Source organism: Brassica napus, chromosome C4, assembly GCF_020379485.1.
Source record: "Brassica napus cultivar Da-Ae chromosome C4, Da-Ae, whole genome shotgun sequence".
Lineage (NCBI taxonomy): Eukaryota > Viridiplantae > Streptophyta > Magnoliopsida > Brassicales > Brassicaceae > Brassica > Brassica napus.
Genome location: NC_063447.1, coordinates 37,938,638 through 37,959,882, shown reverse-complemented (window position 1 = coordinate 37,959,882; position 21,245 = coordinate 37,938,638). Strand labels below are relative to the sequence as shown.

The following is a 21,245-nucleotide window of genomic DNA, read 5'->3' as shown; positions in this document are numbered from 1 at the left end:
CATAGTACGGCTGGGTCCTCAACGTCTCCATAGTCGTGAGTTAGATTCTCATCTAAATGCTTCTTCAGGAAGATAATCGCTTCGGCTATATGCTCGGGTGGCGATTTGTTACCGACTTCTATCGCTTCGGTTATCTTTTTTATTACAAGATAAGGTTTCACATTTGTGACCCATCTGACATAATTTTCGCCGGTTACTTTCAGAGCCGGGAACTGGAGTTTCTCGATGTTTGCCATTTGTATTTCTAAAACACAAAATAATAATTTTATTAGAACTTCATAATTTAAAAACCGTTTACATTAATCATACAAGCAATTACAAGGAGAAGCGATGTAAAGAAAATTAAACCGATATTCATCTTAAATTCACTCGGAGTAAATTCTCCAACGAATAAACCATAAATAGAAACACAAATAAAAATGGCACATAAAAACAAAAGTGCGCGAATCATCTTTCTTGAAATGGAAAATCGGAGGAGAGCGATTTGAAATTTTTGAGAGAAGATGAAATGTTTTGGATGATGAAATGGAGTGAAAATGAGTTGTATTTATAGGTGAAAAACACTGTTCATAACCGTTGGAGAAAGGGAAAATTTTTGAAAAAATTTCTTTGTGACCGTTGGGGTTAAATCGAGTGCACCAAAAATTAGTCTGAAAATATCGTATTAAACGGTCAATCAAATCTATAAAATTTCATAAAAGTAAAAAAATATGACAATAAAATATTTATGTTATGACAACAAATCATGCGACGGCTCAGCCGATCAATGCAGAGTAATAAATAAATTATACGGCGGCTCGGCCGACCAATTAATAATAAACAGAATATAAGGCGGCTCAGCCGACCAATAAATAATAAACAGAATATGAGGCGGCTCTGCCGACCAATAAATAAATTAAATTACTAGTAAATAATATAGGCGGTATTCCGGCCATTATAACATGATATAAAAAAAATAGTAGAGGCGGTATACCGACCATTATAACAGGGTATAAATGATACAAATAAATTTTACCGAATCGCAGAGTGATCGTGCTGATAACGTGTTATAAAAAGAACTGGAATTTTATTATATCGCAGGAATTTAAATAAGGGAAAATTTTATACCCGTAGATAGGAGATAACACTGATAACAATAGAGAATTTGTTATTAAGAAGGAGAAGAGATGGTGTCTTTCGTCGAACACAAACGTTCGTTTATATAGACATGAAAAAGTAGGATTCACTGTGCAAATAGTGCAGCGGGCCCCACATCTTTATATATATTCAACGAAAACGGCTCATCTTATCTTTTGTCTTTCGTAACATATTTATTAATATTATTGCAATATACATTATCAAGGTTATGTTTAAAAATTAGATTATCATTTATGTTTATTAAGTTAATGATACTTTTATTTCTCAATCCTCCAAAACCCTAAACTTTAAAAACAATTTCTATAACTCATTTGTATTTTGTAATTTTTTTAAAAAAAAAATCTAACCCTAAACCCTATATATGTTTTATACCCTAAACATAAACTTTAAAATTCAATATTTTCATAATATAGCTTCGACCTTAAATTTAAGTTCAAAATTCAATCATTTTAAAAATATATTTAAATTCTAAACCTCAAACACTATACCCTAAATCTAATACCCTAAATGTAATACCCTAAACCCTAAACTTAAACCTTGCATACAAAGTCATAAATCTAATCTTTTCAAACTTATATATAAACTTTAAACTTAAACTCCAGTTATATTCTAAAACTCAAACCATATACTCAGTTATAAATTAAAACTCTTAACCCTAAACTACATACCTCACACTAACCTATATCATAAAGACATAAACCATAATTCCAATTCATATATCCCAAACATCAATTACAAATTTAAATTTTTAAATTTTAAATTTTAAACTAAAATTAAAATTAAATTTTTAAATTTTAAATTGTGAAACCTAATTCTTTGAATTATGTCTTAAAATAATTTTTGTACATTAAAAGTCACCACTAATTGTTTTGTGTATTAAAACAAAAATAAAACAAGAAATAGTTACAAAATATATGATTGGTCATAGTAAAGTAACTAATAATGTGCAAGCACTAGGATTACACTATATTTCAATCACAACCGTTGATTAAGATACATCCAATGCACAAAAATGCATTGAAAAAGACGTGTTTGTTTCTCTCTCTCGTCTCACCCGCGTATCCTCTGATTCTTTTCTTTCACTTTCTTTGTCTCCGTCTCTCATCTTCTTCTCCATCCCTCTAAAAAAATCTCTCTCAACCACCACCATCACCTTAACCACAAACAATAACCACAAACGAATCTGTATCTGAGACCCTCACGGCGTTGTTTGGAAGGGACCACACGAGAGAGACAACTACAGCGATGCAGCCGAAGAAGACCATGTCGAAGGATGAGAGGAAGAAGAGGTGAATCACGCGATGGCTCCACCAAGTCACCTCCTAGATTCTGAGATACCCCAAAAACCTAAATCAGAAACAGGTCTCTATATCTCCTACGCATCTCTTTCATCTCTCTCTCTCTCTCTCTCTCTCTCTCTCTCTCTCTCTCTCACTCTCTCTCTCTCTCTCTCTCTCTCTCTCTCGATTCTGGTTTTGTCACTGTTTTTGGTGTTTTTGGTATAGAAAGTTGATGGAAAGGATTTGCCATGAAAGTTTAAATCTTTTTATGTTTGTGTTTTGAAATCTGGATTTCAGGATAAACAGAAGATGAAGAATATCAGGAGACAGAGAGAAGGGGCGTAGGCAGAGGAATAAGAAGGTGAACAAGGCATAGGAGCTTAAAGGAGGAGGAGCTAAGGCGAAATCGGAGCTCTGTAGTGATGGAGATGGCGGCTATGACAACCATGAAAGGAGGAGAGAGTAACGGCTTAAAGTTAGGTTTTTGGAAAACTGGGTTTCATAGATGGATGTTATGCGGCGGAGGCGGTGGGTGCGAAAGAGTTAGGTTTTTTTTTCAGATTTAGTTTTTAAACCGGTTTGTATGTAAACCGGTTTAATTTGTAAACCAAAAATATTTGTAATCTGGTTTACTTATAAACTGAAATCAATTGTAAACCGATTTTTTAATATAAACCGAAATAATTTATAAACCGGTTTAATTTATATATCGAAATCAGTTGTAAACCCATTTTTAATATTAAACCAGATTAAACCTCAAAATTAATAATAATAATCAATTTTATTTGTCAGCGATCAATATTCATAGCACTGAAAATATGTCATTATAAATTATGTTATTACAAAATAATAACGCCATAAAAAATAATGTAATAGCCAAAACAAGGTGCTATTAAAACAGTTTAATATAGTACATGATAAACGCTACAATATATCTATTTTTTGTAGCACACGAAAATACGCTACGATAATGGGGGGATCTACCATAGCTGCGGCTGTCAGAGCGTTTACAAAAACGCTACGAAAACCCTATGATAGCGTTTTTCGGGTGCTACTAATGCCGATTTTTCTCGTAGTGCAACCATTTTGTATCATGGAACCATCTTGCCAGGCTTCATGTTTTAGCCCAAGGCTCTCTTCAGACCAACAACAAGTCCAAAAACCAAAAAGAGCTCAACAACACTTGCCTCAGCTGGTGGCTGAACCAACGGAAGCAAGGTCCAATTCCTTTTGTGGGAACACACGAGTACTTAGCTCCAGAGATCATCAGAAGAGAAGGACACGGCGCTGCGGTTGACTGGTGGACTTTTGGAGTTCTTCTTTACGAGCTTTTATATGGGAAAACACCTTTTAAAGGTTACAACAACGACGAGACTTTGGCCAATGTTTTGTTGCAGAACCTCATGTTTCCTGATAGCCCGCTTGTGAGCTTCCAGGCAAAGGATTTGATCAGAGGGCTTCTGGTTAAGGAGCCAGAGAACTGGCTCGGGTCAGAGAGAGGCTCTGCAGAGATTAAAAGACATCCTTTCTTTGAAGGATTGAATTGGGCTCTAATCCGGTGTGCAATACCGCCTGAGCTGCCGGATTTCTATGAGTTAGGCGGTGGACCAGAGGCTGCAGGTTCACCTGGAGGTAATGATGATAGGTATCTTGAATGTAAAGCCATAGGTGATCATCTTGAGTTTGAATTGTTCTAAGTTAAGTGTCTTTTAAGCAAGATGAGAAAATTTTCTGGTATAAGTATTCAGAGTACACGTTGTTGTAAGTTAGCATAGTCCTCAAGTCAAATATGTAAATTTTAGTCTCTTCTGAGACATCATAATCATATACATTTGTCCCCTAAACGAAACTCATAAGACACTTAAAAGTACATAGATAGTGGGAGAGGCATAAGAGACTTGTTGTAATAATAAAAAAAGACAAAAATGAGTAGCAATAATTCAGGAGCTGCTCCTGCTATGGAAGGAGAAGAGATGAAAAGTGGCGGTGTAGAGATTTTAAGCCCCAAAAAGAGATCAAGAGGAAGAAGATGACTGTTAATGAAAAAAGTTCAACAGCTGCTCTGTTTCGCATAGTAACATAAAGGCCTTTTATTTGCCTAAAGTTTAAATAGATATGATCACTGCCAAAAGAAAAGTAAGAGCTAGTACTGTGTTTGATGCAATATGTCTGTACACAGAGATAAATTTCACCCAAAAAAAAACTCATTTATCCAAAACTAACTCTTATAGCTAATTATAGGATATTGCAACAAATCATACTCATCTATCCAATCTAACTTGTTATTGCCCCTTTCTCTTTCACTCTTCTGGCTCAGTGTTTACATACCTGTTTGCGTAATCTAAATACTCCTGCAAGTAACAATCAAACATAACAGAGGTTTCCGAGTAAGAAAGGAGGCAGGTTTCATGAGTCTGTAACCAATGCAGAAATGAGTGACCGTACCTGAAGTATAACTACAGCGGCAAACTTGTCCAACATTGTCTTCTCTTGAACTGGATGCAGTTTCAAAGGCTTCAACATCAGTTCAACGGTCTGTGGCCACCATTACATGAGATCCAAAGGCTTCTATACTATATACAATGGCTTGCAAGATTTTTGAAAATCTGTAAAAGAAAATCTATACCTTTGATGATAAACGCTCGTCCCAATAAGTGTACTTCACATCCTTGAGTTTTTCGGTTTTACGAAGTTCCTCAATGAAAAGATTCACAGTGACGACCTATTCCAAGTTGAAAAATCTTCTTTTTTATGGTCTATAAGTGCAAGTAAAGAGCAGTGGAACAACACTGTCGGTAAGAAGAAAACTTACGTCTTCTACGTTGTTCAGTTTGCCAAAAGGATAACCAACAACTAAGCCTGACACAGAAAATGATTTGACCTGCATGAGTAAAAAGCAAGTGATTGGTGCACTAGAACAGAGTTCATAAGTAGTGTTAATAGATTATCTACAATGGCAATGACTCGTGAGGGGTATAAGTTAAGTATTGATCAACCATAACAATCTTAGTACACACTGATCTAAACTATCAAGCTATACATGTTCCTCCACTTTTTAACAAGATCTAAAAGCTCTGAATTCTGTTTAAGATCAAGTCTAGACTCTAGTTGAGAGTACATGAAGAAAGCAAGCACCTACCAGATTCTGAAAATCTGTAGCCATCAAGTCAATGTTTGTTTTCTTCCTTAGCAGAACACTGAAACACAAGTAAAAGCATAGCAACAGCTTCAATGATTGAATCAAGTTTAATACATATATATATATATATATATATTAGAAGGATCATGTGTACCTCAAAGGAGACGCAATCATATTAGAAGGGTCTGAAACAGCTAATCCAACATACTTATCACCAACATCTAACCCGAGAAACCGACCAGGTACTGACACTTTTGTCTTCAACGCATCACCCAGTAACCTCAGTGGCTTCACATACTTCATTTCCTGTACAAAATTGAGACTCAAAAAATCATATATCTGTGAATAAAGTGCAGAGCTTTGAGGGTTGCTGTATTAGAAACCTTCAATTAGACAATGAAACAAGTGTTTGACAAGGGTTTTAGAGCTTTATACGAATAAAGGTTGGAACTTTAAATTGATGTTGGGATTGAAAGGCGAAAACTTTCGGGCGTGGGAGCACGAAATGCATACTAGGGAGGTCGAGCGAGATGATGGAAGGTTTAGGGATGGGCCGGTTAAGGTTTATTCCGGTTCGGTTCGCCTCTGTACAGTTCGAACGTGAAGGAAGAAGCGCCTGAAGAATCTTAAACCCTCCAGCTAGAACGGAGTGTTTCCTTCAAACCCTTTCGGTATAGTTTGTGATGTTTGACTGGTTTTGTGACATTTTCTCGGTTTACCTTAAACCGGATTTACAACTTTCTCGTACCAATTATAAAGTTTGCTGATTTCTACTCTTACATCAGAGTTACTAGAGTTTATGCTGATAACTCCCTTGTTCAGTATTATATGTTTTGCTTCACAGATTACTAGGGAGAGAATCAAATGTTCCCTGCTTGATTCACTTTATATATGATTTTCAGTTAGAATGACTCCCAATCATTCACATTGTAACTACAATCTTTTCTATAACCAGCAAAATTCAAGAAAAACTTTAAAAGAAAGGACTGATAAGCAGCTTGTATGCATAAAATCTCTCATTCATGATACTTGTAGAGGATGATACTAATCTTGATTGTAAAACTAAGTTCCATTTCTTATACAAAGACATATATTTCTGCATCGAAATAGGAAATAATTCATAGAACCACATCTGCAGAAAGGCACACTCAAAGGTGCTGAAGAGGACTTGGTCTGATAATTTATAACATTTTCTTCAATGAAAAGACTTGAGTTGAGATTCCCATCTGATGAAGAAGACCGGAAGTCGGAGAGGCTGATCTCAAGGCTTCAGCCAATGGTCCACCCATATTGTGGTGGTTCTCTCCACTGCTCCAGCAAATCATGCTTTGTTGATGCTCCTTCTCATTGTTGTTGTTGTTTCTCATGTTTGCTTCTTCTTCTTCTTCATTGCATGTGGAAAGTTTTAGAGAAACATCTGATGAAGCGTTAGTGGGCATGGAGATGGAAAGATGACAAGTCGATGAGCTCATTCGACGTGAGGTGGAGTCTGATGATTGTGGCCAATCCTCAAAGAAATGCCTCAGGATGTGACCATCGTTTGTTCTTCCATTGTGAGCTTCATATGGCCTCTTGTTGTTGTTCCTTTCTTGTTTCATATCTGAAGAACAACTGTGAGAGACAAACTTTTGTGATTACAACAAGACATGAACATTTTCAAACGGAGATCCAAACAAGAGAGTTTCATATTTTTTATTTAAGTAGAGAGTAAAGACTGATTAATTCAATAACCAAGTCCTACTAATTCTACCACTATCAAAGAGACTTGGTTAGAATATGAGAGATTTTTCTCATATGTGTTTTCAAGGGGAAGTGGTTGCAGAATCTGAGAGCTTTTTTTCTGCTATGTAGGTTTGGTCAGCTTTCACTCAGGCCCTACCATCTCATTATTTCAAATACATCTCTCTTTATATTTCTGTGATTGAAAAGTCTCACCCAACTAGCAAAATAATAGATTCTATCATATCCAACTGTTATCAATATTATTCAACAAAAAAAGTAAAAGAAGAATATAAGTTTTTATTTTGTTCACAGAATGATGATAATAACTCTCTGTCACCCAATTGCCAACATTACACCTTTCCTTACAGCATTACTTCACAGTGAAATAACTATTGACAGATCCCAGACAACAAGAGTTATAACAACTTCAACACATCTACCAAAAACTATTTTTTTTTTCTACCAAAATATATGTATTCAATTCTTTGTAGTTAGTCTTCTGTCTTTTTGTAACTGAAATAATTAGTCTTCTGGCATTATGCAAAAAATTTATGACCAAACCTACCAATGACTTGAATTAAACAAAGTGTTTTTGGTACCTTTGATGACTATTAAGGTGGAGATGCTGAGTTGAAGAATGAGAAGAGCTAGAGGAGAAGAAAAGATTGTCTGGTCCCTGACCAAGCTTCTCGCCTAAGGCAAAAGAAGATGCGGCATTTGTGGCAGCATTTGTGGTGGTTTCCACAGGCTTTCTTGAACGGTTTCGACCACGGTGGATATGGCGGTCGCAATACTTGTAACTGCCTACAACATTCCTCGAACATCTCCATTTCTTCCCGTCCGTTCTCTTGCACCTCCCTGGCTCAGGATCCACTGCTCCTCTTCCCCAGTACCCTGTTTTATATTAGTGTGTGTTCATTAGTAACATGTTGTTACTAACATACTAACAACCAACGAAAAACGTACTCATGACATCAAGTTTGTCTTCTATGTTGCTCATAGGTCTTCTAGAAACAGGATTTCAAAGTAGCCCCATATATAATATATTTACTTTATTGTTTAGCGAGCTTATAAATTATAGTTTATATATCTTAAAGATTATATCAAAATTAGACGTATAGACAAGGGAGAGAGAGAGACTCACAGGGTTGGTGATGGGGGAAGTTATGTTGCAGAGGATAGTGAAGGAAGTTCAAATGAGATTGATGGAAGAGACTTTTCTTGATGGGTAAGAGGAGCTCTTGAGGAACAGAAGCACCAGCCAACATGTATCTGTATATCAGTGCTTGTAGCTCAAGTTCTTGCCACTGTGCCAAGCTAAACAAGTTTCCCATCTCTACAAAATTCACATACAAAAGACAGACAAAACCCATACAAACAAATGAGCAATAGTTTCAACTTTTAAGTGGAAAAAATTCCTTGCACGCTTACTGAGCAGCCTAGACGAGGAAGAATCAGGAGAGAAACATGAGAAGGATGAAGAAGTGGTGGGTTCAGGGACAAAGAGAGGTAGAGCAGTAGCAGAAGTTGCAGTCTGAGATTGAATCTGATGGGAGAAAGAGTTGAACATCTTAGTTGCATAGCTTTGTTCTTTTGACTCATTCTGCTGCTGACTTCTCCATTGCTTCAGTTGCAAGTCCATGGAGTGGAGAGACAGAGAAAAAGAGAGAAATGTGTTGGTTGCTTTTGGGATAGTATTTCTCCACTTCTTTGTGTCTAAGAAAATCTGGCTTAATAAGCAAAGATACCCAAACAAAGGTCTTATTTATTTGGCTTATGACCCCCCCAAAAGAGAAAAACTCTCTTTGTTCACTGCAGGCAGTTGCTAGAGAAAGTGATAAAAAAAGACTGAGATAAGACAGTTGAGGCCTGAGGCGAAAACTAAAATTAAAGTAAATGAGTGTTTAAATATAATATTTGATAGTGTTCTTTAGACATGCGGGGTTTGGTTTATTCGGTTAGTTCGGAATTGGTTAGTTCGGATCAGTTGAAACCTCACCGAAGTAAACCGAAAAAAGTTTGGTTCGTTTCAAGTTTCGGTTTTAAAAAAATTTACCAAAGTTTTCGTTTTTTGGTTAGTTTGGTTAAATTTTGGTTTAAAATAAATAAAATTCAAAAAAAAATTTGGTTAATTTCAGTTAGTTTGCTTATTCGGTTAGTTCAGTTATTTATGTTCAAATTTTGGTTAGTTCGCTTATTCGGTAAGTTATGCTATTTCGGTTTAGAATTTCGGCTAGTTCAGTTTGGAATTTTGGTTAAGATTGGTACTGCTCGAATTTTTTGTTAGAAAACCGAACTAACCAATTACCGTACCGAACCCAATAAAAAACCAAAAAAAAGTCCATGAACAGCCAACCAGCACATTGTAAAAATTGGATTGGTAGCCTGCTTTAGTCCCCTTACGAAACTTTCGTTATTGGGAATTACCGAAACCGAATTTTTCGATTCGGTTCGGTTCTGCTAAAATTCCCAGCCCTGGTGTTCTTGAGTGAAAATAGTTTCCCTCTTTATTTAACATAAAATTATGTATGTCAGAAATCTAAGAAAGAAAGCACTGCAAGATGTAGTGATAGTAACCTGCAGTGTTTATGGCTACCTGCCTTGGAAATATCACTTCCTTTGTAATCTCATTTTAATATTCCATATGTAGTAGCTTAAAGATAAAAGAGAAGTGAGAACCCTATTAAGATAGTGTAATTAAGATTCATTCAATGTGATGTAGAGTAAGTGAGTAACCTTCAATTTATGTGATACAGATGTCATTTGTTTCAGAGATTGTGTTACAAATGCAGTATCAGATTCTGAGAATAATCACTTTGGATTTTACTAACTCCATAGTCAACTGATGTCCTTTAAATGTTATTGTAAACTGCACTTGGAGAGAGCTGCAGTATCAAGGTCTCTAGATTCTATCAAATTAGACGTTGGTTAGCTAACCATGATTTTCTAATACAATGAATTGCTTGATTTATCTTTAGGATTTAGCGTTGTAATTTACCATATCACTATTTTAAAATTTTGCATTTCTACTGATTTAATTATGTTCATTTCTTTTGTCATGCAATATGTAGGTTTGAATTTGGATAGTGACACAAATCACTAAAACTACAGATATCGGTCGTAACTATTTTGTTTTTAGCTAGTAAACTATTTAATTTATTTAATTACATTTGTAACCGTCTTTACTTTTAACATTTTTATTCATAAAAACAATGTGTAACGTCGTCTATGCATTTGGAAGTTTTTAATTACTAGTAACATTTTTACTTATATACTAACATGGCTAACACTAACTGTGTGGTGGATTGGTGGCGATTAGTTTATTTTTATAAAATTTATGCGATTTTTGTATTTTCAAAGAAATTGAAACTTGTTTACATCTTAAAAATGTATTATTTCTAAGCGTTTCTAGACTTGGAGAGATATGATCGAGCCATAGAGGTCAGTAATAGTATATGCAAAGTAAAACTTAGAAACATCTATTAAAATGAAGTAAGAAACATTCATTTATTTCTTCACTTGGCTGAATAAATACAAAAAACATTCATTAATTTCAAAGTATTTTTATTTCACCCTAGGGTAATAAGAAGAGAGGTGAACTTAAAAACTCACCCTAGGGTAAACCTAAGTCTTGTTCTTTGGTGATGCCACGATAGTAGTTTTTAGGAAATAAAGTAATGAACATGAGTAAAAGGATGACAACCATAGTTCATATATGAGTGAGCTAGCCAAGAAGAGAAACTCTGATGAGAGAGAGAGAGAGAGATTCCTTTGAGTTTCTTCTATTCATTCCGCACCAGTTTCGGCGGCATTTATATGCACTACTCTAAAATAACCCAAACCCGTAAGGCCGTAACGTTGCTGCTCTTCCATAAGAAACAAATATCAGAATACTAATTTATTAGAGGCGGGACCCGGCTGCTCTTAGTCAGTTATATCATCGAGTACGTTCAGTATCTCTATATAAACTTTTGTTTGAATGTCTGTGTTAAAATATGGATCTTCGAATATTGTCAAGTAAGTTTTTTTGTTACGTTATGACTTATGAGTCATGTGCACTAAGTAACAGCTTTTGGCACTTCTTGCATCTTGACTATAGGGGAAAACAAATAAAAGGCAGCTGTGTAAAAATAATGAAATCTGAAGGAAACTAAGTGTGAAAGCTTGAAACAAACAAAATACCTTGAGTCACTCACCAAACAAAGAAAGTTTTATTTGAACCGCTCAAAACTATCCATAGTTATCAAAAAAAAAAGTATGGAAAATATACTATGATAACCATCACATTCTTATTTGCTTTGAGTGTTCCATATGCTTGTATAGAACCGAAAGAACTTTTTTTAGAATTGTTGTTGTGGACCAAGAAAAAAGAACGACCCGGTCCAAGCTCATCGACTTTGCTCGATTTCTAGCGGATTTGAAAAATCAAGTGAGCCGAGCCGAGTCGAACCGGACAACGAACGCTCTAGTTTCCGACGAGGGAGCAGACAAGGGTCCCACTATATAAAGTGAGAGACGGAGACCAAATAAGTGAAGGATACCAAAGAAATTATGTGTGGGTTCATAAATAGTTAAATACCTGTCTACCCGGTACCCACAAAAGCCACACTATATTTACGGACTATGCCATTTACATTCGTTTCCGGTGGGCCGGGGAATGAATGTTTCTGTTTGCTTAAATTTGATCCTACAAACAGAGATAAACGTGCTAATAAACCATAACATTTTGGTCGAATATGACAAATGCTTCAATGATATTTAGTGGAGAACTTAATAATACACCATTCAAAGAGTAGGCCTAATTTACTTCTTGTTCATATAAGCTCAACAGAAATAACCTCGCATGGCCTTTTTATTTGTGCGTTTTTTTCTCAAACACTCACCATTTTAAACAACATCCAACGAAAATCAAACACAAATCGAAAAGAAATTGAAAACAAAAATCGAAAAAAGCATCGTTAATCCGATATTGTCAAGCAAAAAAAAATGTAGAATAAACCCTTAGAAATATATCGAGGGTGATGAGTACGTCACAACAACGACGCTCCTCAGTACTTGTAGTCCTTCACGTGAAGGCTCTCCGCGGCTCCATCACCAAGCTTAGCATCACCTTTGTATGTTCCTAGTGTGGCTTCAGAGTTAGCCTTGCACCTCACGTACAAGGCCTCTTGAGCGGCCTTGACGTTCTCCTCTTTACCCGCCCATGTCTTCAAAGTGCTCTGCTGCAACGCACGTCCGAAAGAGAAAGACAATGACCATGGCTTCTTGGTCTTCAACTGGTTCATCGCGTTCAAGTTCTTAGTCGCCTCCTCCTCGCTCTGTCCTCCGGACAAGAACACGATAGCTGGAACAGCTGGTGGGACGGTTCTCTGAAGAGCACGGACGGTGTGCTCAGCGATAACCTCTGGAGCAACCTTGGCACTGTCGGAACCAGGGGTGACCATGTTGGGCTTCAACAAAGTTCCCTCAAGCAAGACGTGGTGGTCGCTAAGAGCCTTGTAGCAAGCAGCAAGGACACGCTCAGTGACGGCAGCACACTTGTGGATGTCATGGGATCCGTCGACGAGGATCTCAGGCTCAACAATGGGCACAAGACCATTCTCCTGGCAGATAACAGCGTATCTAGCCAATCCGTAAGCGTTCTCGTGGATGGAGTGCTCTGATGGCTCGTTCTCGCCGATCTTGAGGACCGCACGCCACTTGGCGAAACGGGCACCAGCTTCGTAGTACTTCTTGCAACGCTCACCGAGACCGTCGAGACCCTGAGTGGTGGTCTCACCGTTGGTTCCGGCTAGCTCGACGGTACCCTTGTCGACTTTGATACCTGGAAGAACTCCTCCTTCCTTCAAGATATCAACGAAAAGCTTGCCTGCGTAATACAAAAACAATCAGAAACCCTCTCCAACACTTATCTACAGTGAACAAACACAACAAGAATCGATTTTATACCATCGGAACTCTTTTGGTAAAGAGTTTCCTCGAAGAGGATGACACCACTGAGGCAAGGGAGAGCACCAGGGGCGGTGAAGAGAAGCTCGCGGAGAGCACGTCTGTTGGTCTCAACGTTCTCGACGTTGATGCTGGCAAGACGCTTTCCGATGGTACCGGTGGACTCATCGGCGGCGAGAATACCCTTCCCGGGTGTGCCGATGTAAGCAGCGTTAGCGATCAACTCATCTGTACACAAACGGAACAAATCAGTACGAGAAAAAAAAATGAAAACCTTCAGATCGAGAATACAATTTGATTCTATCGTTCTAGACTGGTGAACAGAGTCAGATCTACGCTAATTTTCATCTAGAGATTCAGTTTCAATCCACAGAGCAAGCAACAGTAACGCACAAACAATCACTAAACGGAACAAATCACTACGATATTGAAAATAATTTGAGTAGATCGTTCACTACGGATGTTTGAAATTGATAAACAGAGTCAGATCTACGCTAGTTTCATCGAGAGATCCATTTCAATCCCCAGAACAGGCAACAGTAACAAATACAATCCAGATCTAGATAGTTAACAACGTGAACACGAAGCGATTACAAGTGAATACGATGGAGAAAGAGCATACCGGCGTATTTGCTGGTGAAGGCAGACATGGCTTGTGACGGATTTTGATCGAGAGAAAGATGCGGAATAAAGCAGACGAGAGAGATGTGAGTTGGTGGACCACCAGAAGGAAGGCTTTGGTATTTATAGATGCAGATGAGAGGTTGATTAAGGGTTTAGATCTGTGGCATCTTCTCCAATAAACAGTTTTTCAGCCGTTGGATTTCTCACGTGGTTTAGAGTTGGCAGTTTTTGTCTTTATTCTCGTTTTTACCCTTTCTTACCTTATACTATAAAGAACTTCTTACGGGGGTCATTTGGTAACTTAGAAGTATTGGTTTTGGAAATGCATGACTCCGACCGCACCATGGACGGCCCAAAAATAAACCTTCTCTAGCTCCAAACCGTCAAACGAATTGTAAACTAGTTTGTGTAATATACAACTTCTTTTCAACTCTATTGCATCATCATATTAAGCATTTAGACAGTTTTGACTTCGAAATTCCATAGAATATTGTTTTCTAGAACAATATGTTTTTGAAAAGTTTACCTTCAAGGACATATTTTGTGTTTCCAATTACCAATTTAGACACTTTGGGTTTGGAAGACACTTTCCCAAGTCACTTTGTCCAATTTGTCCTTGAACTAGATATCAACGTGTTTGAATAAATAATGAATTATAAAAACATTAATTTTTTATATATTTTGCATCGATAACTCAAAATCTCCAGATCCCCTTTCTCTTAACCTAATCCTAAAAACAATCTTTCATATTCATCTATCATCTTGGATAAGTACAATTGAACCAAAGCACCGTTGTCTTCTCTGTCACTTTCTGAGAGAGTCGTGTTCACCGCCGTGTTCTTTCGTGATAAAAGATATCAACTTTGCCATGGATATGGATGATGACGGATCTCTGTGATGGAGATGGACACTGATGAAGCTCTGCACCACCTCTGTCATCGCTTCAGTGGCGCGTACGAGAAGCGAGATTCTGAGAAGAATCGAAAAAGGACACGACAAGGATTTACGTCGTTGACGCCGCAGTTTCAGTGGCGAGTGTCTTGGGAGAGGGAGGAAGAAGCTGGAGGAGAAGTAGGGAAGACGATGGTGAGCAGGTCCGACCTTCAATGTGGAGAGGACGACGACATCGAGCTCTCGTGATGCAGACAGAGGATGTGTGGATGTGGACGAAAGTTGTATGGATGTGGTCATTGTGGACATGAGACTTGGAATCAAGTGCGAAGTGGTCAGATAAGAGGTGGTCAGATGAGATATGGATAACAGTGAAGATTCCACATGTGTCTTCTATGCTCTGGTTATTTACGAGATTCATATGTCTTGGGAGAGGGAGGAAGAAGCTGGACGAGAGGTAGGGACAACGATGGTGAGCAGGTCCGATCTCCAATGTGGAGAGGACGACGACATCGAGCTCTCGTGATGCAGACAGAGGATGTGTGGATGTGATCGGTGTGGACGGCAGCTGTATGGATGTGGTCATTGTGGACATGAGACTTGGAATCAAGTGCGAAGTGGCTAGATAAGAGGTGGTCAAATGAGATATGGATAACAGTGAAGATTCCACATGTATCTTCCATGCTCTGGTTATTTACAAGATTTATATGTTTTGGGAGAGGGAGGAAGAAGCTGGACGAGAGGTAGGGACAACGATGGTGAGCAGGTCCGAGTTTTGGTGTGGAGAGGACAACATTACATCGAGCTCTCGTAATGTGGACAAAGGATGTGTGGGTGTGATTGGTGTGGACGACAGTTATGTGGATGTGGTCGTTGTGGTCATGAGACTTGGGGTCAAGTGCGAAATGGTCAGATGAGATATGGATAACAGTAAAGATCCTATATGTGTTTTTTATACTCTGGTAAATAACGAGATTCATATAAGATGATAGTTTCTGCATTTTGCAAACGTTGATGTTTCTTTCTGTAGTGTACAAATATATTTTCCTCATATACTTTTTGTTTAGAAACCAGAAGAAAGATCTATCAGATAAATGTTAAAACTCTTAAACTAAATTAACAAAACTTCAAACCCAGAACTTCACAACCACCATTAAATCTTTTTTTTCGAAACGGAACCGATGGCCAAATTAACACAATTCACATAAATCTATATACCAACCTTTTTAATAATAAATGTTGCATTTATTGCAACCACACGAAAATTTAGTTAGCTTTGCTGTTGGTTTCTTGAAAAGAACATTTTTCTACTTACACAAAACCAAGGGCATTTATGTCCTGAAAAAACACCTGTCCACACAAAGTGTGCCAAACAAACAATGTGTCTTTAAGAGAAAAGAAAATTCATAATGTGTCTTTATATGTAAGTCTCTCTATGTTTTTTCTAGATTTGCAGGAAAAATGCGACTTTGATATCTCTCTACATAGAAAATTAGATCCCGAGATTTAGACAGAGACAGATCAACCGAAACAACCGCTACTCTTCGTTTACATGTATCATCAGCATCAATCAAGATATCAAACTCATTTACTTTTCTACCGACATGACCGTAGTATACAACTTGTTTTCGTAGGTTTTACAAGTGTCTTGTATGGATCTCTAATTACAGATTGTATTTTCATTCCTTTGGGCTTTTGGATTTAAATCATACATGTCCTTTTCTATATTGGATTAGATTGTGGTATGTACTGCAAATTATTATGAATGGAAGCAAATTATTAAGAAAATAAAATAATGTTTTGACTTATAATGTGGTGTATTTCACCTTTAAAACCTTTTTTATGAGTTCCCTTTATTCTCTTTATACAATTCCTAAACTTCGTCATCGATGACCAAGAAAAAGACACCCTGTTTTATTTATTTTTTTGCCTTTTTGGTATGCATCAATATTCAACAATTTCTTGTTTTTCATTTCCATAAAGTATTGACATCTACATCAGAGAAATGTCCGAAATTTTACTCTGATACATAATTTTAGATTTAGATAATGGAGATGGTGCTTTGTCTATGATTTTGGACCTGTAAAAATTAGGCTTCAATTCAGAATATTTTGGTGATAAAAAAAGAAGCAAATAATGACCATACTAATAGTAAGTTACTTATTTTTCATCTAGTAATTACTGTTCTTACGTGCATATAGAGTTGTTATGGATCATGAACTCTGAAGAAATTCAATTATGAATCCGGACCTCCGGTGAATAACTTTTTTGAGAATTATGGATGTTTATGAAGCTCGGAAGGTCAATTATGAATACATGACATGTGTGATCTTGGATTTATTAATTACATCTGATTTGTTATTTCAACTGTTCGCCATCAATATAAATCATTGTTCAATTACAACATTGTCGGTGTTTGATTGGCTAAAAACTTAAATTTTCAGAGATGGAACTGCGAGATGGTTGAAGAAGAAGGCCAGTCCTAGCATCATCCAAATCATTTACGTCTTTTCACTAGTCATATGCTTATTCTTGCTAATCGTGGCTCTTGTGCCATACGTAGAGCTTGGCGAGGCGTGCATGAGAATCTCGAGCCTTGCAAGTAAATATTTGATTTATGGTTGTAAATAAGAGAAAACATGAAAATAATAGTTTAATATAGGAAAAAAGGATTTGCGATGTGTAAAAGCTATAATGGAATACTAGATTTTGATCCGCGTTTTCAAAGCGCGGAATTATCTATTTCTTAAATATATTATTTTATAACATATTATATTTAGAACATTTATATTTTTATAATTGTTTTTTTTGTTATATGTGTAGTAGTTGTTTTATATATTTAGGATGATATGTATTGAGATATAAATATAATAATATATATAATGACTCGCATTTTAAAAGCACGGGATTTGTTTCTTTTGAAAATTAAATATTTGTTAATTGTAACCTTATGTGTTATTTGATAACTAATTTTTTTAATAGTGTTGATGTTTAATAGTCATACAAAGTAATTCCGAAGAGTTGTTTTTAAAAAGAGTTCTTTGTATTAATATTTTTAGTTTATTGTAAACTATTAAATCCCAAATATCCTTTTCGTAGCATATTTTAAAAGGTGATTAAAAGAAATACAAACAAAATTTGAATCCATTTTTATGTTTTACTGTTTTAAAATGGGTTTTCTAATTTTTTTTTGTCAATAAAAATCAAGTATTTAAATGAACTTCGGTCTATAAATTCGTGAAATCCACCCAAGAGTAATCCAACTTCTTCGACGGTCTTACAAAAAAAAGAAACGGAAAATAATGATAAAAGATTATATTCAGATTTTTGGCATGGCTAAAGTGTTAATACAATGTAAATAACATATATGTCATAAATCAATTTTAGTATAGATGATAGATCTTTGAAGTATACGTAAAAATAATTATAATCTGATTGGGTTTCTAATAAAGTCGAAATGGGCTTGAAAATCTCAGCTTTTTTTTACTGCCAAAATAGGCTTGTAAATTGGTTTTTAAATACTTGTTTCTGACCGGTGTAATGTGGCCGAAAACCGTTTAAAATTTTCGAAAAGGTAATAGCAATTTTTGTAATTAATTGAAAAAATCAGGGGCATAATACTAAGAATGATTCTGCTTTAATAGTATAGATAGTATAGATTCTACTGTCAGATCAGAAACAAGAAAATGAAAGAAAGACACAAGAGGATGAATGGATTTCAAAGGATCCATGACATTGCACTATCATTAATTAATAGACATAAGGAAGGATTCTATAGGGGACCAGTCTAAGATACTCAGCCCAAATCTCCTTGTACTTCTCTGCACATCGTTCCTCGTCTCTTCGCTCTCTCCATATCAACAGTATCAGGAGGTATATCGGGTAGAAATATGGAACCGGGGAGCTGAGACAATAAACAAAAACAACATTATAGAACCGGAGAACTTGGTAGTTGTTAGATGCAGTCAAGCAGAACAAGTTACCTTATTCCACACGGTAAACTGAAGGACAGAGCAAGCATCAAGTCGCCAAGGTAATTACAGTGTCTTGCGATTCCCCTGTATTGTTTTAAAACAGCATCTAAGTTATCGAAATGTAGCATTGTTCACCATTCCCAACATGATAGACAATCAAATACATAGACGGTGAAACCAAACAAAGAAACTAGAAGATGAGAAAAAGGACCATACCAATAGCCTGAAGCAAGCAACTTTCCACCAACCACCACTGGAGGCTTACCCCATATAGGTGTTTTAGGGCTCTTCTTAAAGATATGTTTTTGTTTGTTAGCCCCTCTAAAAACCATGTACCTGCCAGAAAAAAGAAATGTGGGTTTCTTAGTTTAGTTTCTAAGAATGTAATATCACCCAATGGTACAGAACTTACCCTATCAAGAACACAAAGCAATTGGCTACAATAGCAGGAACTGTTAGTTCTACTTTGTTGTGCAAAAGCCACCATCCCTGTAACAAGTAGAAGACAGTCCACTCACAAAGTGATCAAGCATTCAAGAATGTTGCTGTTTCCTATAACAACTGTTTACATGCCTGGATGCTAAAAGTGAAAGGAATCCACAGGAGATCTCCAAACACCAGCATGAAGCCCAACCTCTCTGCAATTATGTCCCATCTGTGAAAAAAAATGAAATAAAAATCGACAAACAGTACTTAAAAAGACACGACTAAATGAGATACTGGAAATTATCATACTGTGGTAAGACAAAAAAAAGTTTGCTCAAGACACCATGAACTTACGTAGAGGTCATATATTCTTCATGAACAAAGTAGTCCAATATATATAACTGCATTTACAAATTTAATCAAAACTAACAAAACACGAATAATCAGAGAATTTCAGAAGCAGGAGCTGTAAGTAAAACCAAATGTACCGCACAGAAAATCTGGTAAAGAATCATGGACTGACTCAAGGAACCATCCTGAAAACTTTTTGCCAGAATAGAGAGATTGATAAGCAGCCATCCCATCATCCCGGCTCTGACAAAGAAAAACCTACACAACACACGTAATAATTCCTATCATCAGAAACATGTGTAAATGAATCAGTGATCCTGAAGCAAATCGAAGCAGCGATCCTGCCCGGGCATACACATAGAAGGAAAAAACAAAAAAGGAAAGACGGGTTACTTGAGATCAATGCCAATAAACTGAGGATTCAGCTGTATTCCAAACCACCTATCACATGAAACAAACAAGATGAGAACAAACAAAAAAGTCAAAGCAGCTGTTTGGAAGTAGCAAGTGAAGACAAAGAAAACCATAACTTTGGTTTCAGTGACTAAGTACAAAAGCTACGTCACTGCTAATTGATAAGAATAAAGAGCAATCTTTAGTCTTCCTAGGAGAAACAACTCAACATTCTGCATGCTTCTATAGAATCATTTCCTCCAAATCGTTATTTCACACTCATAGCGTACAGCAGACTATGGATTCTCCCTTAGTTTTGCTCTTGCCCAAGTAAAAACAAAAAATATAAATCTAAAATAACGGTTTGTGGAATACGAAAGCATGTATATCTACAAATGTATTATGACAGTACCAGTCGTGTAAAAGATTTCCTGAGACGTGAGGTTTTAGGGAAGAACTCTTATCCGAAGAAGTGCGCCCAGTAATGTACAATACCAGTGTCACCTGAGCACATTAAGAGGCACAAATCTGAAGAATAAGATAAAAACAAACGAAATTGCAGATTAAATCAATCTTACCAAAACACAGAAGATAAAAGTAGCTGAGAGCAACTCAAGCCCTCTATCAGCAACCACCTAATCAAATAAAATCTCGATGCTATGAGTAAAGTATATATCACAACAGATTCGTAGAAACACACTTCAAATCTTAACACTCGTCTTGATAAGATCATGGTAACAAGTAACACTTACAAGAGGTGACAAAACGCCGAGTTTTGCAGAGATTCCCAAAATAGCAACCAGCAATGACAGTGCGAATAGACCTAAACATGTTTTGAGAGAAATTAAACTTTCGAGCTCAGGTAATCTCTATAGAGAGTAGAATCAGATGAAGTAACCATTGCATCGGTACCGAAGCTGAGAGCCATCTGATAAAACGACGCCGCGGATAACTTTTCCGGGAAGGATTTCTCCGGCGACGGCTAAGTAGACGAAGTAGAACACCAGCACGTAAACCTAAATCTCGGATAAACCCCCACAAGGATACGCAATTTGATCAGAAGAGCACTAAAAATCGCTTAAGAACAATGACGTTGAATCAAAAGGTACAGAGGGATATGGCTTACGGATTGCGATGAGGGAACGAGAGATGGTAGGAGAAGACGGAGATCCATTTCAAGCATTGTGGATTCAACGAAGCATTCGAAACTCGAGTGGACTGACTCCGAGGAGTTCACTTGTTTAATTAAGTAAATTTTCAAAACAACCCTTAAACTCTTAATTTCATAGGAAACGATCATATACTCAATAATTGTTTTTAGTAAATCTTTACTCAAGATTGTTGTCATCAGTTTGAATC

General features: G+C 36.6%; 4 protein-coding genes and 1 long non-coding RNA gene across 7 annotated transcripts; 1 reads left to right on the top strand and 4 right to left on the bottom strand.

The window, feature by feature from the left end:
* Positions 1-1,019: 1,019 nt before the first annotated feature.
* LOC106389143 lies at positions 1,020-3,109 on the top strand. The gene is made up of 2 exons (XR_001277976.3): positions 1,020-2,499; positions 2,715-3,109. It is a non-coding gene; the product is annotated as an uncharacterized LOC106389143 (long non-coding RNA).
* A 1,373-nt stretch (positions 3,110-4,482) lies between these two features.
* On the bottom strand, positions 4,483-6,244 carry LOC106385782 (putative pre-16S rRNA nuclease). Of its 3 annotated transcripts, none has more exons than XM_022700963.2 (7): positions 5,940-6,244; positions 5,711-5,862; positions 5,557-5,614; positions 5,230-5,298; positions 5,044-5,139; positions 4,863-4,912; positions 4,483-4,768 (listed from the first exon to the last, which is right to left on the bottom strand). In XM_022700963.2, exons 2-6 carry the CDS (start codon positions 5,857-5,859, stop codon positions 4,874-4,876), a joined length of 411 nt encoding a protein of 136 aa, XP_022556684.1. In that variant the 5' UTR covers positions 5,860-5,862; positions 5,940-6,244; the 3' UTR covers positions 4,483-4,768; positions 4,863-4,873. The 3 variants fall into 3 exon arrangements, with proteins under 3 accessions (XP_022556684.1, XP_048610164.1, XP_013681136.1); XM_048754207.1 differs by having other exon boundaries at positions 4,863-4,952; positions 5,992-6,118; XM_013825682.3 differs by having other exon boundaries at positions 4,863-4,952; positions 5,940-6,114.
* A 175-nt stretch (positions 6,245-6,419) lies between these two features.
* LOC106386272 (growth-regulating factor 4-like) lies at positions 6,420-11,887 on the bottom strand. Its single transcript, XM_013826141.3, has 4 exons — positions 8,710-11,887; positions 8,423-8,614; positions 7,878-8,172; positions 6,420-7,167 (listed from the first exon to the last, which is right to left on the bottom strand). Exons 1-4 carry the CDS (start codon positions 8,918-8,920, stop codon positions 6,738-6,740), a joined length of 1,128 nt encoding a protein of 375 aa, XP_013681595.1. The 5' UTR covers positions 8,921-11,887; the 3' UTR covers positions 6,420-6,737.
* Positions 11,888-12,102: 215 nt separating this feature from the next.
* LOC106389141 (fructose-bisphosphate aldolase 8, cytosolic) lies at positions 12,103-14,034 on the bottom strand. Its single transcript, XM_013829335.3, has 3 exons — positions 13,850-14,034; positions 13,228-13,455; positions 12,103-13,147 (listed from the first exon to the last, which is right to left on the bottom strand). The coding sequence occupies exons 1-3, from the start codon at positions 13,875-13,877 to the stop codon at positions 12,327-12,329; spliced, it is 1,077 nt and encodes a 358-aa protein (XP_013684789.1). The 5' UTR covers positions 13,878-14,034; the 3' UTR covers positions 12,103-12,326.
* Positions 14,035-18,360: 4,326 nt separating this feature from the next.
* On the bottom strand, positions 18,361-21,203 carry LOC106389140 (delta(14)-sterol reductase-like). The gene is made up of 13 exons (XM_013829333.3): positions 21,013-21,203; positions 20,785-20,902; positions 20,639-20,709; positions 20,465-20,521; positions 20,299-20,390; positions 19,887-19,934; positions 19,631-19,751; positions 19,497-19,543; positions 19,290-19,371; positions 19,129-19,205; positions 18,933-19,052; positions 18,726-18,800; positions 18,361-18,646 (listed from the first exon to the last, which is right to left on the bottom strand). Exons 1-13 carry the CDS (start codon positions 21,184-21,186, stop codon positions 18,493-18,495), a joined length of 1,236 nt encoding a protein of 411 aa, XP_013684787.2. The 5' UTR covers positions 21,187-21,203; the 3' UTR covers positions 18,361-18,492.
* Between the last annotated feature and the right edge of the window lie 42 nt (positions 21,204-21,245).

Coding starts and splice junctions, on each gene's coding strand:
- LOC106385782 (XM_048754207.1), bottom strand. CDS start 5,859: ATGAAGTATGTGAAGCCACTGAGGTTACTGGGTGATGCGTTGAAGACA. Junction 5,140..5,229: donor AACTGAACAACGTAGAAGAC/GTAAGTTTTCTT, acceptor AACTTGGAATAG/GTCGTCACTGTGAATCTTTT. Junction 4,769..4,862: donor CCGCTGTAGTTATACTTCAG/GTACGGTCACTC, acceptor TGTTACTTGCAG/GAGTATTTAGATTACGCAAA.
- LOC106386272 (XM_013826141.3), bottom strand. CDS start 8,920: ATGGACTTGCAACTGAAGCAATGGAGAAGTCAGCAGCAGAATGAGTCA. Junction 8,615..8,709: donor TTCCTCGTCTAGGCTGCTCA/GTAAGCGTGCAA, acceptor TGAATTTTGTAG/AGATGGGAAACTTGTTTAGC. Junction 7,168..7,877: donor CACCTTAATAGTCATCAAAG/GTACCAAAAACA, acceptor TGTCTCTCACAG/TTGTTCTTCAGATATGAAAC.
- LOC106389141 (XM_013829335.3), bottom strand. CDS start 13,877: ATGTCTGCCTTCACCAGCAAATACGCCG. Junction 13,456..13,849: donor CTTCACCAGCAAATACGCCG/GTATGCTCTTTC, acceptor GTTTGTGTACAG/ATGAGTTGATCGCTAACGCT. Junction 13,148..13,227: donor TTACCAAAAGAGTTCCGATG/GTATAAAATCGA, acceptor TGTATTACGCAG/GCAAGCTTTTCGTTGATATC.
- LOC106389140 (XM_013829333.3), bottom strand. CDS start 21,186: ATGATCGTTTCCTATGAAATTAAGAGTTTAAGGGTTGTTTTGAAAATT. Junction 20,391..20,464: donor CTTTTATCTTCTGTGTTTTG/GTAAGATTGATT, acceptor TAATGTGCTCAG/GTGACACTGGTATTGTACAT. Junction 19,544..19,630: donor TTTACCAGATTTTCTGTGCG/GTACATTTGGTT, acceptor TTGTAAATGCAG/TTATATATATTGGACTACTT.